We start from the raw sequence: 22,495 nt of genomic DNA, 5'->3' as shown, positions 1-22,495 counted from the left end.
CGATACAGTGTTTTCTTCACTATTTATTGTTCTACAAGAATCTTAGACAGCATTTTGTTAAAATATTTATGTTGTATATTATAATGAATACGTTATTCTAAATCACTGGTTATAAAAGTAAAGAATTCTGTAATCAAATTGACGCTTTGTTCAGCACCATCGAGGACAATTTTAAAATTAGGAGCAAATTTCTCAACTTGAAATATCCTATATGTTCTTACTAATGGTAAGTTAGAATATAATTGAAAATATCTGTTTTAACATGATCATACATGTTCTGAAAAAAAAGGTACAAGAGCTCTTGTTTCTAGAAAAGTTCAGCTCACCAATAAATGAACTGGTTTCATGCAAAATTATTATATTATGGCAATAAAATCAATATGGTCAAGGTAACCAAAAAACTGTATTTATCGGCAGGAAAACCATAGAAATTGGTGTTAATTCAGCTATGATTTGTTTTAATGATGGGCGCAAACGAGTATTGAAAGTTTTAAAACTCTGGTTTGAAAGGGGAAATTTCAAAAGTTGTGGCGATAAATTTAGATGATTCGCACGTTAGGCGAATAGAGATGTCAAATGCAGAGGAAAAGCTTAAAAAAGGATTATGAATCAGAAAAAAAGGATCTGGTAATAAATTGAAAGAATTTTGTAATATTGTAGATTCGTATGAAACTGGTGCTTACTGAATAAATAACATTTTTAACGGTCAAAATTCTCACATTTTTGGCTATTATGAGACTACTTCATTCAACAATTTCAATAAACTGAAAGGGTTCCAATAAAGATTTTAAGAAAAAAGCTTCTTGATATCCTTCTTACCTTATGGAGGCAATAAATTTACTGACACATGATGAAGTTAATATATTTTTTAAACATCATGCTGGTGAAAAATTATTGAAATAGATGCTTATGCAGACATCGCCTGCAATAGAAGTCGTCAAGTATTCAATGTTTTTTCTTATTCAGCTATTTGAAAATGAGAAGTACTTTTCGGTTTATATTACAATTTTAAAGGTTTTAGAAGATCGGTTATATCGTGAATGCAAAGTAAATATCGATATGTTTTTCCCAAATCGCTTAAAATGTTCTCTGTAAATATTTTGGATCTGAAAAATCTGGAATAATAACATCGGTAAAAAAGGAGTCTTTAATAAAACAAGCAACCTTTAATAGAACAAACATTTTAAATAGGTTTGTCTACTTTAAAATAGTTAAATTTAGATAATAATAATACCTTTTTTACATGGCTACTAAAAATATTTCATAGTTAAAATTTAGGGCACTTCTCTCAACTGCAGTCATCTTCTGTTGAGTCATGCAAAAACAAAATATGCTACTTATTACTAACGATTTAATGAGTACAACTGTAAGTGAGGATAATAGTGAGATTACATTTGTTTTCTTAGTTGAACAGATCTATGATTTCTGAAAGAGTCGTTAGAAGGTAATGTATCTCTCCCATGGCTTTCAAAACAAGTATATCAATGTTCCATCTTAGAAATACCTACAATTTCTACTCGTCTGGACTTTATGGCTTTATAAGACTTTATAATTATCACAAGCACTTTTTTCTTTTTGGGAGATTATGCGTTTTTGATGTTGGTTTTTCCAAATCTTGCATGCTGCCATAGCTGCTGATTGACGAGCATTCTTAATTTCCTGATTCTTTTTCTTTGATAAGTTATGTTTTCGATCTTTGTTTTTTAGCGTTCATATTTGTTTCTCTTTTTTGAAATTCAGCCTCTATGCATCTTTCTGTAGGTGTAAATTTTTCTTAAATAGTTCTCTTTCTTTTCTTTTGGTCTATTTTCATCTATTTCTCTGTCCTTTTGTTTTAACTACTATTTATTCCTTTCGTAAACAAAATTAAAGCACTCAATATCAGCTGTAAAATACAACAAAAAAATTACTTGCATAAAAAGCGAGATTACAGTAAACAAGAGAATAACTGCTATTAAAAAATGCAACACTGCAGAAGCAAGAGCAAGTTAATTTATGGATGAAATTTCAGAAATAGTCATGGACAGAAAAAAATTTGACATGTTATCGTGGCAAAACAACTAATGGGTAATTGGACTTGAAAGTTGAATGCGTTATGATAAAAAAAAAATTTGAGATTTCTATTTCATTTTTTTCATAACACAATATGTTAAACTTGCAAAAGATAAATAATGAAGGAGTTGCAAGAGAAAAGCAGTAATTGTCAGTTTTGGAGAAAGCTCAGACATGATTTTTCAAGACTTCAGCAGTGCTTGGCACCCAAAATAACCGAAAGGTTTAAAATTTAAAAAAAACACTTCATTTATTATTTGACGTTTTCCGTCAACAAAATTATAATCTCACATGTCAAGCAGCCCTGTTTATGGATACTTTAACTAAAACTAAAGGTTAATAAGAATGTAGTAGACTCTACTTATAACTGTAAATAATTGTAATATAGCTTTAATCTCAATGAGACACACACAAAAATACACTTAGAAAACTTTTTTGTCCTATTAATTTTTTTAGAAGGCATCTAAGGTGGATTTTGTATAACGCAGTTTTTATTATTATTATTGTTATTATTATTATTATTATTATTATTATTATTATTATTATTATTATTATTATTATTATTATTATTATTATTATTATTACTACTACTATTATTATTATTGTTACTATTATTATTGTTATCATTATTATTATTATTATTATTATTATTATTATTATTATTATTATTATTATTATTATATTATTATTATTATTATTATTATTATTATTATTATTATTATTATTATTATTGTTATTATTATTCGTATTATTATTATTATTGTTATTATTATTCGTATTATTATTATTATTATTATTATTATTATTATTATTATTATTATTATTATTATTATTATTATTATTATTATTATTATTACTATTATTACTTTTTGAAAATATCACAAGAAAATATATTTATTGATCTTGAGAAAAACAACTAAGACAAAACACTTAAAAACGAGGTAATTTTTTTCGTAACTTTATGCTTGGATCTAATCAGTTATCCAAAATCTGTCCAGCAAGAAATTTTCTTCATAAATATACATTGAGGAAAAAAGTGCACCATTTATATTTTTGTTGAACAAAACGAAAAACTATATACAGCAAGATTTTTATTTCGTTTTTATAAAATACAATAACTACGTAACGCTTAAATATAAAAAGGATTATAAATTTTTTGTTCTCAATAAATAATTAAAAAACAAAAACAAAAGAAAAAACAAATTAAGTAACGCAACTCTAATAAACAAGCCTGCGTTGTAAGTAAATTTTAACTAAAAAATACCCACAATCAGAAAAAGTTATAAACTGATTACCATTAATAGTTAAGTTTTTCTCTAGTACTTTTAAAACAAATTTTTGAAAAACCTTATTTTACATTTTACAAAGATCGTCTGTCATCGTAGTTTTTATTATTTAACCATCGAATCCAAAAACACTGTCTGAGTCAAACCACGATAAATTTTGCTCTGCACTGGTATTTTTAATTTTTGTTTCTTTTTTCATTTTTTTCTTGAAAGCAGATTTATTAACATTACTTGTATACGATCTACTGGTTTTAAAATTGTGACTGAAAGATTTGTTGGATGGGTTATTAACAACATTGAAATGAGCTTCAATTAAATTGTCGACGTGTGATTTGTACCCTTTTACCTTTTTGCATTCTTTTTTTATACATTCAGTTTTCTCTTCGTTTAGTAGTTGCTTAACGAAATAGGGATCAGGTTTCGGTGAATATCTGGATAGAGTTTTACTAATTAAATGAAGTTTAAATAATGGAGCAAAAAACAAAAACATTAACATCAAATAGTTTACAACTTAAATCTCCAGCCTAATATATTAAAATACACTTAACATTCTTTCGATTGTAAAAGTGGTATTAAAAAAATATTCAAAATCATTTTTATGATAAATAAAAGTTTATCGTATCAATTTATTTTTGTTTGGAAATAGATCAACTAAGTTTACTGCAGTAAAACTTAAATAATGCAAACATAACTGGTAATAAATAATGCAAACATAATGCAAACATAATGCAAACATAATGGTAAATAATGCAAACATAATGCAAACATTAACAGGATTATTAACATTAGTCGAAATGAAAAAAAACATCAACTTGAATTTCTGAAAAAACCCTCTGGAGGGATTACTATATACACCTTTTTGATTCAAAAAATGTAAAAGTTGAAATCAAACTATTTCCTCTAAGAAAAAAAAAATTAGTTTGAAAATTTTTTCACTTAGCATAAAATGTTGAAGTGAGAGCATGCGAAATTTTGCATTTTTAGCGTAAGTAATGTTTTTCTACATTAAATCATCACCCTAAATTAAATCCAAGCTAATTAATTCATTTTAAGCATATTGTCATGAGTTTCCGATGTTTATTTATTTCCAAGAACGAGTAAAATGGTTTGTTAAATACAGCTCAAAATTTAAAGCCTGGAATTCTTAAAAAAGCATTCAGAGACAAAGAAAACATAGATATAATTATATTTTCTTTCAGAAAGCCAAAGTCAAAACCGATTTTTCTTCTGTATTCTACAAATTTTTGCTGTTGAAATCCACCAAGCATGATTCCAATATCTCTCTGTATTCTGTGTGGTTGGTTGGCCTTTTAAATCTTTTCCACTGTAGCTTGCTCACTGTATTGACCAAATAGCTCTTTTCGAGAAGCAACAAAATCTTGAAACAAGCCATTTGTTCTTTATGTTTCTATTTATATACAAGTGCAGTTCCTCTTTTGAACAATCATTTTATTCATAAATAAAATTTCAATCAAATGCATTTAGAATTGTTAATTTGTCAGCGTTACATTTTCAAAGATGATGTAGATACATAATGATGATTTAAGAGATGATAGATATATAAAAAAAAATTTAAATGGAAGGTATACAACCTTTTTTAAAAATGTTAGTCATAAGATAATGATTTTAAGCATTTATTGTTTATTTGGTTGCTCTTTTTTTAGGTGAAAGAAATTGGATTGGTTCTTTACAATTGCTCTTGTATTGTAGATGATCTACAAAAGATATTTAAAACAAATTGGATGTTGTCTGAGAATGGAGCAAGTATTCCATCTGTATAGCCACTGAAATATCAGACCATCTGTAACGTAGGTACACAATTTCTTTTCAAAACTTCAAATTGTCTGAGTATCATTAATGTGATGAAACACAGCATGTGCTTTTGGAGTCACACTGACCCTTTCGCAACTGAAGGAATAATTTCTGAAAGGTTGAAGGCTTTTCAGCATAGCCATCATCAAGGTGATTCCCAAAGCAAGATGACACAACAAGTTCAATCATTCTCAGTGTGTCAATGACTGGAAACACTTTAAAAGCACAGTGGTTCTTAGCAAGCCTTTGCAAAACATCAATTTTTATTAGAAGCTTGTGACACTCATTACCAGCAAACTGAGCACCATGAAATGGCTGGCACTTGATATGAAGAGAGATTGGCCATTTATCAGCTTTTGTACACAGTTCCTTTAGAGCTTTGAAAAGGTGGTCTACAACACCGAAGAGAAGACGGAGCTCCATTGGGGGGATCACATCCAAAACAAGTGTTGAGTCAGAGACTATTAGCAGAAGCCCATGAACAGCATTTTTGAAGAGTTTGGCTTTATTCAAATCTTTACCTGCATTCTTGAATGCTGAAGAGCACTTTCAGAGATCACCAAATGTTAGAAAATTGCCTTTCTTTAACAAATTTTGAGAGTCAATGTTGCACATATGACTGCAGACCACAAAGGATGTAGGCAAGTTTTATGTCACAGAAGACAATGAAACCTACATTGACCAGTTGAATCAATTTGAGCGGTGTTTTGATATTTTCATAGTTTTCAGGAATATTTTCACCAATAGCAACCAGAAGCTGATGCTTGACACTACTATCATTTGCTGATTGTGTTGTTAAGCGGTTTTTGCTTGGAGGATATTTTGCTTGAGTGACTTGTTCTTCCTGTATTCCAAGACTAATAGGAAACAACATCCACCTTCAATGCCCAGCTTCAAAATGCGATCATTGTAAACTTGTCTTCACAAAAAGATTTCATTTTCAGTCGCTTCAAGATCTTTGTAATGAACCACAACCTGTTTCTTTTGCATTTGCAGATCACTGTAAACCTTGATAGTTGTTTGCGTAAAGTGATCTGAGAGTTGCTTTCCAAGTTGCAGAAACTTTTCACGGAAATTTGTCTCAACAATTTTGACATTTGAAGTTTGATTTAGAGAGGTAGCAAGCTTCCATATTTCTGTGTTGGATAGTTCTGTGTTGGATAGTTCTTTGTTGGATTGGACTTAAGATAAGTCTTGTGCAGTCAACTTTGGTTTTTCACTGAAAAGCTTCTTGGAACAATCAGGATCTTTTTAAAAGAAGTGTTAAAAGAGTTTAAGTAGTCTAATTTTTTTTTCTTTTACAGTAAACAGCATAAAATTATTAACTTACATAAAAATGCATTTAATCAGGAGAAAAAGATAAGTTCTTGAATTTTTACCGGGAGTAATTGGAAGTGGTTGTCCAGCAAGCTGTGCAACCCTAATAATTCCACGAGGAGAAGCCTCTTTTGAAGCAATAACAGAAGAAGCAATTTGTTCTCTGGCCTTTATTTCAGTAGAAACAAGCTCCCTTATATTTTCTTGGAAAGTAGATTCGCTGTACATATATGGCATTCCTTTTCATATGATTAAAAAGCAAACAGAGCACCTTTTTTCAACTTTGGCTTGCTGATTAGCAGTAGTTAATTAAGGTGTTGATAAGGCATATGTTTCATTTACCTTCAGGTGGCCAATTTTGAAGAGACTGATATCCTTGACCTCTAGTTGGAGGGGGAATTTTGATGGAGTCAAAGTTGGACAGTGAAGGCAGAGATACATTCTCTCCATTGTGCTTTTTTATGAAGGCAAACTTGACAACAATCACACACTTCAACTGGTACTCTTGGATCAATAAAGTTGATTTGAGAAAACAGTTCTTGGTTATGATCAATCAGAAAAGAAGTGAGCTATCTAGAGCACTTTTGAAGGCAGAGAAGACAGACTGTTTTCCTGCAGTCATTATGTATTTTGGCGGAATTAGGCTTTTTTTAAATACAGGAGAGTAAATGTTTACTTACAGTTTTCACAACAACTTGCAAAACAAATGCCTTTTCTCAGAAAATGATTTTGTTTATTTTGTGTTCTATCATTATACAATATTTTGCCCTTTCCCAGAAAAAAATGAAATGTAATACACTAAATTTAATAAATTACCTTATATCATTTAGGGTGATTTTTTAATATAGAAAAAATATTACTTGTTCTGTAAAAATGCAAAATTTTGCATGCTACCATTTTAACATTTTGTGTAGATTCAAAAAACTTTGTAATCTTTTAAAAAATCTACTTAAAATCTTATTAAAACATGATTCATTAAATGCTGAAACATGAGTTAGATAAACAACTTATCAAAATTGTTAAAAATATTCTCACTGAAAAACTAATTACTTTGGTGTAATTACAAATATCAAGTTTCATCTTTTCCATAGTAATTTGAATAGAATTCCAAAAAATTTACGTCTTGTATGTGATGAGCAGGATCATCACTTTGAATCATTAAGTAATAAAAATTCTAAAAAACGTCTCATTTAATGGAAAAAATGGGTGTAATTTTCAGATTCAGAACCCCAGATTTGATTTAAAATAGTTTGGACTATCTCTTGCACCACTTCAAAGATTTTTGTAAAATTGTGATGTTAAACAAGTATACATAAAGATTTATCAATTGCCTAATAAATTGCTTTCATCAATAATTCTTCACAAGTTATAGCAATTATAATAATGACACATTATCTAATATATACTAGAATATTGGATCAGTAAAATACCGTGTATTAAATTTCATTAAGCCATTTTTATTTCCTGAGCAAATTTGATTGAGAGTTGGTGTCTTTGGTGGTCTTTCATTTAATTCCTTTGTATCCATAGGTTTACAATTTTCTTTTTCATCCATACCTAAACATTCCATTAATGCAAATAAAAACAAACTTTTTTTGCTTTATATAAAATTTTGTATAGCAAACAGATTGGAATCAAATAATAATTGTTAGAATAACAACTGTATTTAAATTATTGCACAGCTGCGCTCCAACTCTAACTAAAAAATGAAAGCACAACTCATTTAAAATCAAATTTAATTTTTTGATTTTAAAAATGTTTTTGCCAATTCCATTTGAACTTTTTTTTATTATTTAAGCAGAGACTTTATATTGAGTATATCTTTTTTAGTCAGGCCTAATTAGTTAGACCTCCATGGGCCCAATTCTAGAAATGTAAGTGATTAGGTATGATGTTTTTGTTCAGGAATTTGATTCAAACTTTTGTTTCAATATTTAAAATAAATTCCAGTAAATCCCAATACAATTCAGCTTGAAACATTTCATTTGAACACACTGTAACACTAGTAAAATAATTTGAATATTAAATTCAATTAAAAGAAAACATTTATCAATTTACATTTCACAAAATTTTAGTAACAAGTTCTCCTGCATTTAACTACTAATTTAAACATACAAATTCAACTGTAGCTGAAAAAAAAAACTCAGAAAAAATTGGTGTAATGCAACTAATTCTTACTGGTAAAAAGAACTCTTTTGCCTCTCTTTGAGTAACTGCTCTTTAAAATAGTTTGTGGTGTTACTGGGCCTGATGAACTCACCAAAATATGAGGTGTTACTGGCACAAGATGATCTTCTGGTTTCTTCATTGAATATGTTTTAGCAGGTGAATTTTGATGTAACTGCAGCAAGAAAGATTTTCCTTATGTTGCAAATAATTACTTCATTAAAAGCAAAAAGCGATCAATTTTACGCATATTATTCATTCTTTATAGAATTTAAAATTCATAAAGATCAAGTTTAGGAGATGGAATTAGAAGTTTATATATTATAGATTTGTTCAAAATTACTTTACCAAAGTTTAACTGTTTAAAACAGAAAATTACTATTAAAAAATAGGACATTAGTTTTATTTGTATATTATTTTGAAAACTTGTGTTCAATAAAAATTTCTAAACTAAAGTAATTAAATTTATGTCGACAACATTAAAAAACTCGGCATTTTAAACCAATTGAAAATTTTCCTATTGTTTAATTTTAAAAAATCTAGGAAAATATTACATTTACTTTATATTTATGGAAACCAACAGTAACTTTTCTATTTTTTTTTTTAAATTTCAAAATAATTTGTTTAATAACAGAACAACAAAAAAAAATAAGCTTAATGTTCTACTTGAAATAGACACAATTGTTTTTTGAAATTATTGTAAACCCTAAATCCAGAGCTTAGTCTCAAATTTAACTTTCATTTTACAAAAAAAAGAGTTTTGTTAATAATTAGTTATGGTTGCTTAGAAAAAAAATTCCTTACTACATGCAAAGTGTTTTTAAGTATGGGTTTTTCAGATGTTCTAAATATGAACATAGATTAATAAAAAAATTTATTGAGCAAAATATAGATAATATTAAAAAACAACAAAATAAAGTAATAAGTCCAAAAAGAGAAAATAAAGTAAAATATAGAAACCTGTTTAGACTCAGCTAGTTGCTCTTCTATTCTGGGAATATGATCCTTGATAAACTCATGTTGTCTAGTAATTTGTGACCTAAATTTTTGCTCATATTCTGCTTGAATTTGCTGACAATTTGAGCGTTCTGAATCAACTTGGTGTGAAAGCACTTTGACAAGTTTTTCCAGTTCTTGATTACGAAACTCATGTAAAGACATTTCTGAAACTTTTTCCTCAAACTGAAGTATTGTAAGCTTTTGATGTTCACTTAATTGAATAGCTTCTTTTAACTGGTTGCTAGAGATTTTAAAAATACATTTTTAAAAAGATAAATATCATTAAAATATTATTTACAGTGGAAAGTAATGCTTTTTATACCTCAAGTTATCATTTTTATCTGAAAGACATTTTTGTAATTCTTCTATTTGTAACTTCATAGCACTGTTATCATTGTCATAACTTTCTACAATTTTATCATTTTCAATTTTATAATGCTCAAGAGTCAAACAAAACTCTCTCTGGTCACTGTCACAACGAGCAACAATTAAATTTAGTTCTTTCTCAGTAGCATCTAGCTTTCTAGCACAGTCTGAAAGTTTTAAATTACTTGATGCTATTTGTTCAGTAGATGCTTTCAGTTGCTCTTCAAGCTTTTCAATTTTTTCTGTTTTCAACTTTAATTGGTTTTTTAACAACTTGCACTCTTTCTCAATAGATTTTAATTGTTTTGCTTTAATATTTATTTGACTTTGTAAAGATTTAGTTTTATTTCCAAGGTCTTCGCTTTTTTTCTCATGATCAGCTAGTTCACTTTTCATATTTTGTACATTTTCATTTTCTTTTTCCTTTAAGTTATTTAAGATAGTTTCCTGCTCTCTATTAGTTATCTTTAAGTTGAAAATTTCTGTCAACAGCTTATCATATTTCTGTTGTTGTTCATTTAGATTTTGAACTTTTTCTTCAATGTTATACTGTAGCTCATCAACTTTGGTTGTTAATAGATCTTTTTCCTTGTTAAGTTTATCTAATTCATTTTCAAGGTCATTATTTTTTGATTTTAAATGCAAGATGTTCAAATCAAGGGAAGTAATATGTGCTTTAGTGTTTTCTATTTGCACTTCGTACTCATCTATCATTTTTTGCCTATCTTTATCATGCATAATTAATACTTCAAAATTATTTTTTAGGTTTTGAACTTGATCTTGATATTCAGATTTTTCTGACTCAAGTTTTACAAAGGATTCATTTAATTCTGAAATTTTCAAGTTTAAAGTTATATTAGCATCTATACTCTCTTTTAACTTTTCTTTGAGATTGAAAAGTTCATCTTCATAACTCTCAATAGTCTGCAAGTTTTTTTTTTTGCATAACTCCATTTCATTTACAAAAAGGACTGCTTTATTAAGCTTTTCATCTGTATCATTTAATGTTACAGTTTGTATATTGAATTTTTCTGTCAAGACAGCAAGATTTTCCTCTTTTCTAACAATCTGCTCATTTAATTTTTCAATTTCAATTTTCGCCTGATTTAGAGTCAATGTAAGATCTTTTATATCACTTTGTAAAGATTTTATCTCCTTGGTATAAATTTCTTCTACTTCCTTACTATGGATATCCTTAGCATCCCTCTCACTTTGAACAAATTTACATAAATTTTCAGCCTCTATTAATTTTTGATTGCAATAGTTTAATTTTTCAGATACTTCAAAGAATGAAGTTGATGTCTCTGTTAGAGACTTCTGATGTGCATTTAACATCTAAAAATATATTATGCCAAAGTTTCATTTAAAAAAATTTAGACAAAAACAGTATTTAAATATAGGCAGAAAGATCAAATACTTTACTAATAATATAATAATATATAACTATTACAGAATATTAGAATTATAGTAATATTGTCAGTTTTAAAACTTGAATTATCCCTTAAAGCACTGAATAAAAGCTGAAGAAAAAAGTAAATTTTGAAGACACTGTTTTAAATTTTTTTTTAATCACTGTTACTTTAGGAATATTCACCTAACCATTTTTTTCAGTCACTGTTACTATAGGAATGTTCATCTAACCATTTTAAAAATGTTCCCAAAGCTCAGTTGTTTTTTTTAGCCTCTACCATTTTCATTGTACACATTTTAACTCAACTCATAGGTTTTCTATGTGATTTGCAGTTAGAGAGAAAAGTATCTGAACAAAAAATGACAAGTGATTTCAGAAAAAAAAAACTTTTGAAAACTTTTGTTTATTCTGAAAGCAACTTAATTCAGATTTCAGAGAACAAAAAAAATTATGTTACCGTCAAAGGGGGTTACTTTGGCCAGCGTGGGTAACTTTGGCCACACTTCGGTAAAAAGATTATTTAGCATATAACTCCATTAAATATATATTTTTTCCCACTTTCATACATGCAAATCATAGATTACACTTTAACTTTAATTATTATGTGGGTATTTGATTTTTCAGCTTTTTTTAGGTTGGCACTATTGGCAGTAAAAGTTTTGTTGTTATGGTTACATCAATATTTACCTTCCAAACTTTTCCATGTACACCTAACTAAATACAAATTTACAAAGCAAGTAAGTACTTTAATTACTTATATATATAGTTGTTAGACATTATCTAAATTATTACAATATGTAATCAATTTTTTTTGTTTATTGCTAAGAATGTTATGGCATAACCTATTCCAGCCTAAGTGGGGTAACTTTGGCCAAGCCTATTATTGGCCAAAGTTACCCCACAGTTTATAATTTTATTTTATAAATGTTTATTATGTTACCTATTGTTTTATATACATTAATAATCTTTTGGTACTGTTTACTGATACCATTTTGTTGTTTCCAGGTGAGATTCAAGGGTAGTGAAATCAGCATGCCTAGAAACTATGTGCGGAAAGTTGGTAGTCGTAAGTATGCTGACTATTCAAATAAAACTCTACAAAAAAGTCTTGATGACATTCGATCAGGAAGGTGCGCTCAAACTAGTGCCTCTAAAGTGTACAAAATCCCAAGAAGTACAGTAAAAAACAAGTTAAAGAACATTTTTAATAAAAATCCAGGAAGCATAACTGTGTTAGACGAGAAGCAAGAGAAAGTCTTTGTGGAACATATTTGTAAGATGGCTGAATTTGGATTCCCCTTAACTGAAATAGACCTTAGATTTATAGTTAAGGGTTATCTAGACAAAACTGGGCGCACAATCCCTCAGTTTAAAAATAATCTTCCAGGCATTGAATGGGTAAGATTGTTTAGAAAGCGGAACCCTACACTGACGGTTCGAGAATGCAGCAACATAAAAACAGTTTGTGCTGCAGTTGACAAAGTTGTAATAATAAAGTACTTTGATCAACTTAGTGAATCTGTTGAGAGCATTCCGCCAGAAAATTTATGGAATTATGATGAGACAAATCTTTGGGATGACCCAGGAACCACTAAAGTAATTTGTAAAAGGGGATTGAAGTACATGGAGCAAACTATGAACTCTACTAAGTCTTGCACATCTATTATGATGTGTGGAATGCAGTTGGTAAGATGCTGAGCCCTTATGTAGTTTATAAATCAGAACATTTATGGTCTACATGGACTGAGGGAGGGCCAAAAGGTTGCAGGTACAACCGTACAAAGAGCGGATGGTTCGACATGGCCACATTCGAGGACTGGTTTTTTAGTGGTTTGCTCCCTAGACTTAAAAAGCAGGAAGGATATAAGGTTTTAATTGGGGTCAATCTCTCCTCACACATAAATGCTGAAGTACTCCAAGCCTGTCAAAAGAATAACATAAGGTTTGTGTGCCTGCCTGCTCATTCCAGCCACTTAACTCAACCACTGGATGTTTCATACTTTGCGCCAATGAAAGCAGCATGGCGGAAAATCCTAACCACTTGGAAAGAATCAGAACATGGAAGAAATCTGGCAAATATTCCAAAAGATATATTCCCTAGATTGCTAAAAGAGCTGATTGATGGACTTTATGCAGAAAAAGGAAACAATATTGTTTCGGGATTTAGAAAAACTGGTATTTATCCACTCTGCAAAGAAAATGTTCTTAAAAGACTTCCACAGAAAGAAGTCGACTCCAGCATTGTCAGTGAAACCTTTATTGAACACATTTCTAAGAAAAGAGATGAGTGTAAAAGTAACAAAAAAGAGAAGAGGAAGCGAAAGAAATTGAATGCACTACCTGGCAAAAGCATTTGCTATGAAGATTTGTTACTCGAGGAAAACGTCCCTTCAACGAGCAATAGAGGCAAAAGTAAAAAACCGAGAAAGATTATCTGTGAAGAAAAAGTTGACAGTCCTGATAGCATTAGTGATGATGACTCAATTATGTCACTCCATGACATGTCAGATAATTTGAACTTTTCAGAAAGTGAAGATAATACTGGACTTGAAAGACAGGATTTTCCTAGAATGAGCTTAGACGAAAAGAAGTGTTTGAAGGAAGGCGATTTTGTAGTGGTGTTGTATGACAAAAACTACTTTGCAGGACTCATTGACAAGATGCCTGATGTAAATGAAGAAGGGCCAACAATTGATTGCATGGAGAAGAAAAGCAAGAGCTGGATTTGGCCCCAGAAGAAAGACAAGTTAATTTAGAGTTGGAAGGATGTCATTTCAAAAATTGAGCCCCCAAAACTATTGAACAAAAGAGGACATTTTAAAGTTCCTGAACTGGATGTTTTTTTTTCCTTTTTAAGTGTTTTAGCTTGCAACTAAAATCTTTTAGTTTAGAATTTACTTGACAGGTTTCAGTTTTACATGTGTAAGCAATTTTTTCAATTAATTTCAATGTCGTGTTTTGCTTCTAATGTTTTATAAATAAATAAGATTTTGAATTTTTAAATTTGTCTATTACTTTCCTTTGGGCCATAGTTACTCAATGTGTGGGGTATCTTTTTACTAGAATATTTTTACAATGCATTTTATATGAGAAAACAACAAGTGGTCAAAGTAACCTCAACCCCTGGGTAACTTTGGCCAAATTTTTAAAATAACCAAAAGTAAATATATTATTTTTAAATATTTAAAAAAGTTGTATGGATGATTAGGGAATCTTTTATTTAATAGTTTAAAAATGTTTTTACTAACTTACTACAATTCATATTAAATATAACATTACTAAAGTGTTAAGGTGCAAGTTTTTTGGCCAAAGTAACCCCCTTTGACGGTACCTTTCTTAACAAACACTAAATATTTAAACAAAGTTTTTGAAATCAAAATTTTCTACAAGTAATTAGTTTTTGTGACTTTAAGGTATCATATTGTGCTACAATTGGCTTTGATAACTTCTCCAAAGCAAGGAATGGGCCACCTTTAGTTATCACTTAGTATTTTACTCAGACACATATATGAAGAGCTGATCATCATTCAAATCTACACTCTTTTGGTAAAATTGTAGAGGACATTTGCATTTAGTTGCCCTTCTTGATATAAAGCCTGCAAACTTTATGTTTTCATGTAAACCAAAAGTTAAAAACAACATCAAAAAAATCTGAAAAAGAAAAAGCCAGGAAAAAGAAATTACCACAAACAGTATTCTGCGTATATTGTTCATAGTTTCAAAAGCCAGTGAACTAGGAAAGTCATGATTGTGGTTTGCAGTGCTTTAAGGATTAAAGATTCTTTCCAAATCAAAATTTGAAAACACACCATTTTTATAAAAAATATGTTTAAAATTTTTAAATTATTTCAAAACATTTTTATTTATCAATTATATAAACTTTATTTTGACTGATAACTTTATCAAAAGCAGGTAAAATACTTAAAACTCTTGAAAAATTTTATGCATAATACATAAAATTTTACTTTAATTTTATTTAATTGAAAGTACTACTTTTTCTTATATCTAGCAATACCAAAAAAAAATACAGATTTATAACAATCTTCTAATGCAAAATAACATCAGATGACTTAATCTATTTTATTATTTGGAGAAAAAAAAGAAAATAATTATAAAGATCCATACTTGCTCAGTTTGATGTAACTTATTCATGGTATTGTTTAACTGATTATTCAAATTTTCAATTAATTCTTCATTTGCCTTTAACTTAGCACCATAATCTTTTGCAACTTTTTCTTGGTTTGCTTTTAACTCAATTAAATTAACCACTTGGTTTTCAAGATGGTGAATATTTGACTCTAAGTCTATAACCTTAAGAAGATAATGTTATCAAAATGTACATCAGATAAAAAACTAAGTAACCTTAAAATTAGACATAAAAAAGAATATAGGTTAATGCTCAAATTTTAAGAAAAAAGCTTTGAGCATTAAAAATGTTTAGAATTTAATTTTGCATTGAATCTATTTCAAAATTTTACCAATAAAATCCAGGATTACAACATTTACCATTGATTTTTTAATTCTTGTATCATGCCCTACTAAATTCTTGAAATGTAGCATGCATGTACAGAGCCCCTGAGAGTAAGGGATTTTAATGGAATGCTGTCTAGACCCCAGTAGTAACAATAGGCCCAAGATTTTCAAAAGGTCAAATAATTATTTCTTCTGTCTTCAAAATGTTTTTAAATTCAGAAAATTTCCTTAATATTAATAAGACTATAAGAAATTCTTGTTGAAATCTACAGATTTTGTGATTATCATGCATTTAATGCCTGGATCTCTTTTTTAGTGTTTACTCCAAGTATTCCAAGATATTAATAAATTCATGTACTTCTTTATCACACCCTGTAAATTTTAATAGCTAGCACCATCTGAAAGGTTTGAACAAACCCTTTTTTTTTTTTTTTTGGGAGAGGGAGGGGGGAGAATTACATAGACCATGTGAGAACACTTAGAGATGTTTTTGAAATCATTTTATCGGAGTCAAATTTTTTGTTTAAAATTTTTATGGTAAAATAATTAAAACTGTAAAATTCCATAAAGCATTTTTTAACAATATCAATTTTCAGAACATTTATTATCAAAAATGAATAGATTCTTACATATGGGATGTTAGAGACTAGAACTGAAAAAAATCTTTACACATTTTATACAGTATTCTTTTGAAGTAATGAGTTTTGTCCTTAAAGTCCTGTAAGTAAATGCTGAAAAAAGATTGATAAAACACTAAAATAAACATTTCTTAGTCTCAGAAAATTCCAGAGCCTGTATTTACAATATCACTATTGAAACTTTGCAATCTCTTGTGTAATCCATACATAGCTGGTATTTTCATGGATAATGTTGGATAGTTTTCACCACATAGCTCTCTGGTAGCCTTTTCAAAAGAAGCTAAAACCATTATAAAATCCTCAGTGAGTTTGGCACATGTTTATGGTTGCTATCATGTTACTACTATTGTCTCAAAGAACGTATATTGGTACTATTCTTGGTCAAGTCTCCAATTGACTTCTTAAGAGATTCTAATACTGCTTTGTCAGTAACACATCCACAAATGGTTTATTCTCCAGTATATATATTTAAATTTGAAAATCAGCAGCTAAATACATTATACAAAAAGGTATGTAGGAATCCAGTGCATGAAAAGACCAAATGTCTGTGGAAAAACAAAATGATAACATGTCAAAAAACTCAGTAGTAATGCAATCAATTATTTTTCATTTCAAATTTTTATACATAGCTGGCACAACACTGCGAGAAAAAAGTGGTCTTGCTTGGAATGACACCAAAAAACAACCAATTTCATAAGTACTTTAAAAACCATGTTCTTCTACAAAATTGTACAGCAGGTAATTGGAAGCTAACATGCACCCAATAACTCATGTTACTTCTATAGCTTTCTATAGAAATAACATGAGTTATTGGGTGCATGTTATCACAAATCCATTCTGGTTTCATTGCCCAAAGATCTGTGACACTAACTGGCACTTGTTTTCCAGCTTCATTTACTTCCTTTTTCATTCTTTGTGCTTCTCGTGCCTTTTTATCACTCTGCTGATGCTTTCTTATGATAACTTCTCAGGTGAGTAAATAACCCAGTTGTAGAAAATATTTCTTGACTGCCATTTTCAATTTAACAAAAATAGTATCATTAGTTTTATCAAAATAACTCCAAATAACACTACTTACTCTCTACTCAATTCTAAAGCATTTTAATAATTTTTTACTAGCACTTTACAGCATACTTCTAAATATCGAACCAAAACTCAAAATATTTTAAATTAACTTAATACATTCAATTTGAACTTGATTATTGAATAAACCTGAACTTGAACTCAAAACTTTGAGATTCGTAGATCCCTAATTTGCATTGTAAAAAAGGCCTAAACAAAATAAATTAGATAAACTAGAAGACAATCACTTAATGTAATCACTTGTGGATGATCATAACATTCTTTGAAAATAAAAGTTCTGGAATTGTGCAAAGGTATTATTACCTGGTATTAATGGAAATAAATGTCCTCTTCTTGCTTTACTCAGGCAGACAGTTCTTTCTGGAGATGCATCCTTAGAGCTAATGATAGCAGATGAAATTTGCTCAACTTCAACTGGATTTGACTGAACTTGGTATTGTGAGCATCTTTTTTGTACTGACTGAAAGTGAGATCTTTAAAAAGGTCCAAGCTTGGAAGATTCTCCTTCTTCAAAGTTTTTAGTTTGTTCTTTTGGTCCCAAAAGATGTTTTTCATTAAGCTTGAGCTTTCCAGTTTGGTATGAGGCAGTCACATCCATTAGATGTTTTTGTCAATTACTTGACAACAATTGTGGAGAAGTTGTATATTGGTGGCAGTGTACCACATGTTACCAGCATCTCTATTTTGCAAGAGGGTTCTAGAAGAGTTTCAAATGGCTTCCAATAATGAAGTTATTTAAATCTGTCACCTTTTCTCATGCAAAGAAAACAAATATTTTCTACAGTCTTCATGGTTTTTTGCTTTATATGTCATTTTAATTTCTGTTTTATTTACTAATTCAAAAAAATCTCTCTCATGCAACAAGGAATAAAAAGTCTTATTTTGAAATACAATTGTTTCATAGTTTTCAGGTTAACTTGTTTGTATACTTAAGGGGAAGGGGGATGACTAGATAGGCTTGTTTGATCCTTTCAGATGATGCTAGCTATAAATATTTACAGAGTGTTATAAAAAAAAGTTTTTAGACCTTTTCAAAGAAATTTAATCCCTTTAAAATTTTAGTTTCCAGATGCCATGCGAAAGTTTTTCTTTGTGATCTGTATAAGAGAGAATAGTGAAATTGTTTGTATCAGTAAATGACATGAATATCATTAAAAAGTTAGATTTTTTTTTTATGTTTTATTTAAATTATACTTCTGTTAATTAGTTGAAAAATTAAGTATTTCAAAATGGCTAATAAAATTATCCAATAGGAAGTAATGAGTAATTTTTGATGCATCTTAGCGTCAGATTATTATCAAAAACCATAGCTTAAATCTACCAAAAGACTTCCTATAACCTTTTACAAAAATCCATAAACGACTCTTTATGATAAATCTATGAATTCACATTTACTCCATTCAGTTTCACTTTTGCTTTGGATGCAACACTGAAATGTTTTCCTTCCTACCAAAACCAGAAGATTTTGTAAATTAAAATATTTAATATTTTTGTGAAACATTAATACTAAGCTATTTAAATAATAATATTAAGAATAATTGTCCTACAGTTGACAAGACACCATGTTTTGAAATATGAGTTTAACTATTTTATACAATTAAAACTTAAAAATACCTTTTCACTATATTGTATTTCAATATCATGAAACTGTTTGGAATATTTTTCAACCATTGCTGAATTACTAATATCTAAGTCTTGAAACTTTAAAAGCAAAACTTGATTTTCTTCTAACAAATTCTGATTTGTTTGATTTACACTTTCTTTGTCTTGTTCTCCTACAAAAATGAGAGACTTAATAATTATTGGAGTTTATTTATACCAAAATCTTAGGTCATTACATACAAGTTGAAATAGGTATTATGTATTGCATGTATAGTGTATAACACTTATGCACAAGCAAACATGATCAGTAGCATGGTTAAATTCCTTCTATAGTGTGAATTCCGTTTTTAAATTTAACAAAATCAAATTATGGTTTATCTTGAAACATTTAACTTATTCAGTAGATTACTTGTGATCAATTCTTATCACAAGTAATCTACTGAATTTAGTGAAGAAATATGTATATGATTCTCTTAATTTCAATTCAGCCAATTATAATCTTAAATAAAAAATGGAAAGTTTTGCAGAATACACAAATATAGCTTTTTAATTAAATAACCTTTTATGATTCGACTCTCTAAGTTGATCATCTGGTCACGGAGCAAATTGGCCATTTCTCTTACTGTCTTGATCTTTTGTTCTGTTTCTTCTTTTTCTATTTCAGTTTGGTGTAATTTAGTACTGTAAGATTCATTTTGAACTTGCAACTCATAGATTGACTTTCGCAATGACTCTATTGTTTGTAGTGCATCAGATAATGAGCGATCTTTCTGTTTTAGTTCAATTTCTTTTTCATTTTTCCAATTCCGAATCTTTTCAGCTTCCTTGTGGAGTTTGGAATGTAAGCTAGAAAGACGTTCTTGATCATTTTGCAACTTTTCAGAATCTTTTTTTAAATCAATAGCATGTTTTGTAAACTGTTGCTGGATTGGTGGCAACATTTGCTGTGCAGGATGTTGAATCATGTTAAAATTTTGTTTATTGACAGTGTTCATTCGAAATCCCTCCATGATGATGTATCATAACCTAAACAAGAAATAATCAATAACTTGGTCAAGTTTTGTGTTTTAAAATATCTGGAGTAAACTTTCCATTAGACTATTCTTTACAAAAGAAAAATCAATTTTATATCATTTATTTGATATATATGCTAGTGATAAATTAGAACTAATTTTTAGACATTAAGTCTAATCCCCAGGCATTAAGCTTAAATTTCCTAAGACATTAAACCTTATACTCAATCTTAAAACCTAAAATTTAATTGGTATTAGACTTAATATCTAGGCATTAGGTTTATTGAATAACTAACCTTATTACCGCTAACATATACATATAGTATTACTAACGAAAACACTAAGTGAAAGCAACCACTACAAGATTTCCATTTAACTACTTCAGACTTTTGTTCTACTTTCGAATTCCCTAATGAAATTTCGAACGTCATTTTCGAACCGGGTTTTTTTTTTTTTTTTTAGAATAAAGTTGCCTGAGGCAGATCAAGGGTTTAAAGCTTAATTATGGCAACGGAGGGTTACTCAAAAATTGAAACAGAGTTTTTATAGTTAATTAGACATCAGCGTAATCATTAGTACTCAACTGCCTACTCTAAACTATTACTGGTTTTTGTTATAATTATGTTTGCTCTTACTATGAAGTAAAATTTATTTAATTATTCCGTGCTGATTTACGCCTTTTTAACACTATGAATTTCGTGAAAATGAAAAAATTATCCTGCTATAAATATATCTTCGTGATAAAAAAAAAACTGCCAAATTTTTTTAAGTTATAAAAGAAAATTTAAAATTTTTAATTATGCACAACTTTGATTTTTAAACAATGACAAGATTTTTTCACAATTTAAGCATCGATTTTGGTTTTTTTGGTGAAGCACGAGAAATATTGTGAGGAGGGAAAATAAGAAAATTGTAAACATTATCTTTAAGTTTTACCCGACTCAAGCATATAACATTCGAACGAAGAAAAGAGTGAGTCAACCAACAAAAAATTACGCACAGAGACTTTGTCATATGAATAAGATGATACAGCGAAGAGAAAAGTAAAAACAACAACCAAGAAAAGACGTACACACAGAGACTTATTGAATTTGTCATATGAATAAGATGATAAAGCGAAAAAAAAAGTAAAAAGTAACAACAACCAAGAAAAGACGTACACGCAGAGAATTATTGAATTTGTCATATGAATAAACGATATAGCGAAAAGAAAAGTAAAAAATAACAACGACCAAGAAAAGATATACGCACGGAAACTTATTCAGCCTGTCATATAAATAAATGATGAATAAGTTGCAAAACGGTAAACAACCGAAAACTATAAAAAGCTCAAAAAAAGAAGAATTGGTTAAGGGGGTTAAGAGGGTTAAGAGATGGTTAAGGTAGAGTAAGAGATTTAAAAGAGAATTTTATGAGAAAAGAAATTTAAAAGAGAATTTTATGAGAAAAGAGATTTAAAGAGATTTAAAAGAAGATTTTATGAGAAAAGAGTTTTAAAGAGATTTAAAAGAGGAATTTATGAGAAAAGGATTTTTAAAGATTTAAAGAGAACTTTATGAGAAGTATTTATGAAGATTTTAAAGAGAAACTTACGAGAAGAATTGGTAAGAAAAGATATTTGAGTAACTTTAAATAAGCGTTATTACCTGTATTGATTTATTGATATTTGCATGAGTTAATATAAGAGAATATATATTGATGAGAATATTTGAGAATATTTATTAAGAAAAATAAGTAAGAACCAGTAGTAGGTACTTTTGTTTGCATTTCGATTATTAATATTATTGTTGTTATTACTATATGCGTTAAATATTGTTATTGAAAAGTTTGATGCTCTAACCGCGCACCTTACTATAGCCGCGCCGTAATATATCACCTGAGGAACCGAACATAGAAAATATTTAATAATACCCCCAACCTTGTTCCTAACCTCCATATACCTTTCTACAGCCCTTACCTAGCCCTTTCCTAACCAAATACTCCCCAGACCATCGACCTTGTTCCCAACCTCCACATACCTAATCCAAACAACACCAAACCCAAACCTTCCCTTTACCCCTTTCCTTTAAACATAAGAAAAACTTTAACATTAAGAAAATAAAATAAAGAAAATCCACCGCCCTCACAATATTGTATTATAATATAAATTCGGGTAAATACGCACGTATTAAAACATTAATCCAGGGTTATAAAAATTATTAAAAAAAACTTCACTAAATTACACTGCACAAGAAATTTGTTTAAAAGTCTTACTTTCTGAAATGTTTTAGGTGATTG

The 22,495-nt window shown here is 29.0% G+C and overlaps 1 protein-coding gene and 1 pseudogene across 3 annotated transcripts; one reads left to right on the top strand and one right to left on the bottom strand.

Moving 5' to 3' along the window:
- Positions 1-2,994: 2,994 nt before the first annotated feature.
- Positions 2,995-21,241, bottom strand: LOC145180660 (uncharacterized). Of its 3 annotated transcripts, none has more exons than XM_090083555.1 (9): positions 21,219-21,241; positions 19,765-20,231; positions 19,218-19,378; positions 15,535-15,720; positions 9,955-11,333; positions 9,594-9,873; positions 8,646-8,808; positions 7,898-8,024; positions 2,995-3,769 (listed from the first exon to the last, which is right to left on the bottom strand). In XM_090083555.1, exons 2-9 carry the CDS (start codon positions 20,213-20,215, stop codon positions 3,448-3,450), a joined length of 3,069 nt encoding a protein of 1,022 aa, XP_089939681.1. In that variant the 5' UTR covers positions 20,216-20,231; positions 21,219-21,241; the 3' UTR covers positions 2,995-3,447. The 3 variants fall into 3 exon arrangements, with proteins under 3 accessions (XP_089939681.1, XP_089939680.1, XP_089939682.1); XM_090083554.1 differs by lacking the exon at positions 21,219-21,241 and adding an exon at positions 20,515-20,652; XM_090083556.1 differs by lacking the exons at positions 19,218-19,378; positions 19,765-20,231; positions 21,219-21,241 and adding an exon at positions 15,888-16,000.
- Positions 12,284-14,485, top strand: LOC145194341 (uncharacterized; annotated as a pseudogene).
- Positions 21,242-22,495: the final 1,254 nt, after the last annotated feature.

This window comes from Hydra viridissima, unplaced genomic scaffold (assembly GCF_058129835.1).
Source record: "Hydra viridissima isolate aposymbiotic clone 2 unplaced genomic scaffold, HvirCarnegie_v1 scaffold_3, whole genome shotgun sequence".
Classification (NCBI taxonomy): Eukaryota; Metazoa; Cnidaria; class Hydrozoa; order Anthoathecata; family Hydridae; genus Hydra; species Hydra viridissima.
Note: the sequence above shows the minus strand (reverse complement) of the source record. Positions and strands in the feature narration are given on the sequence as shown.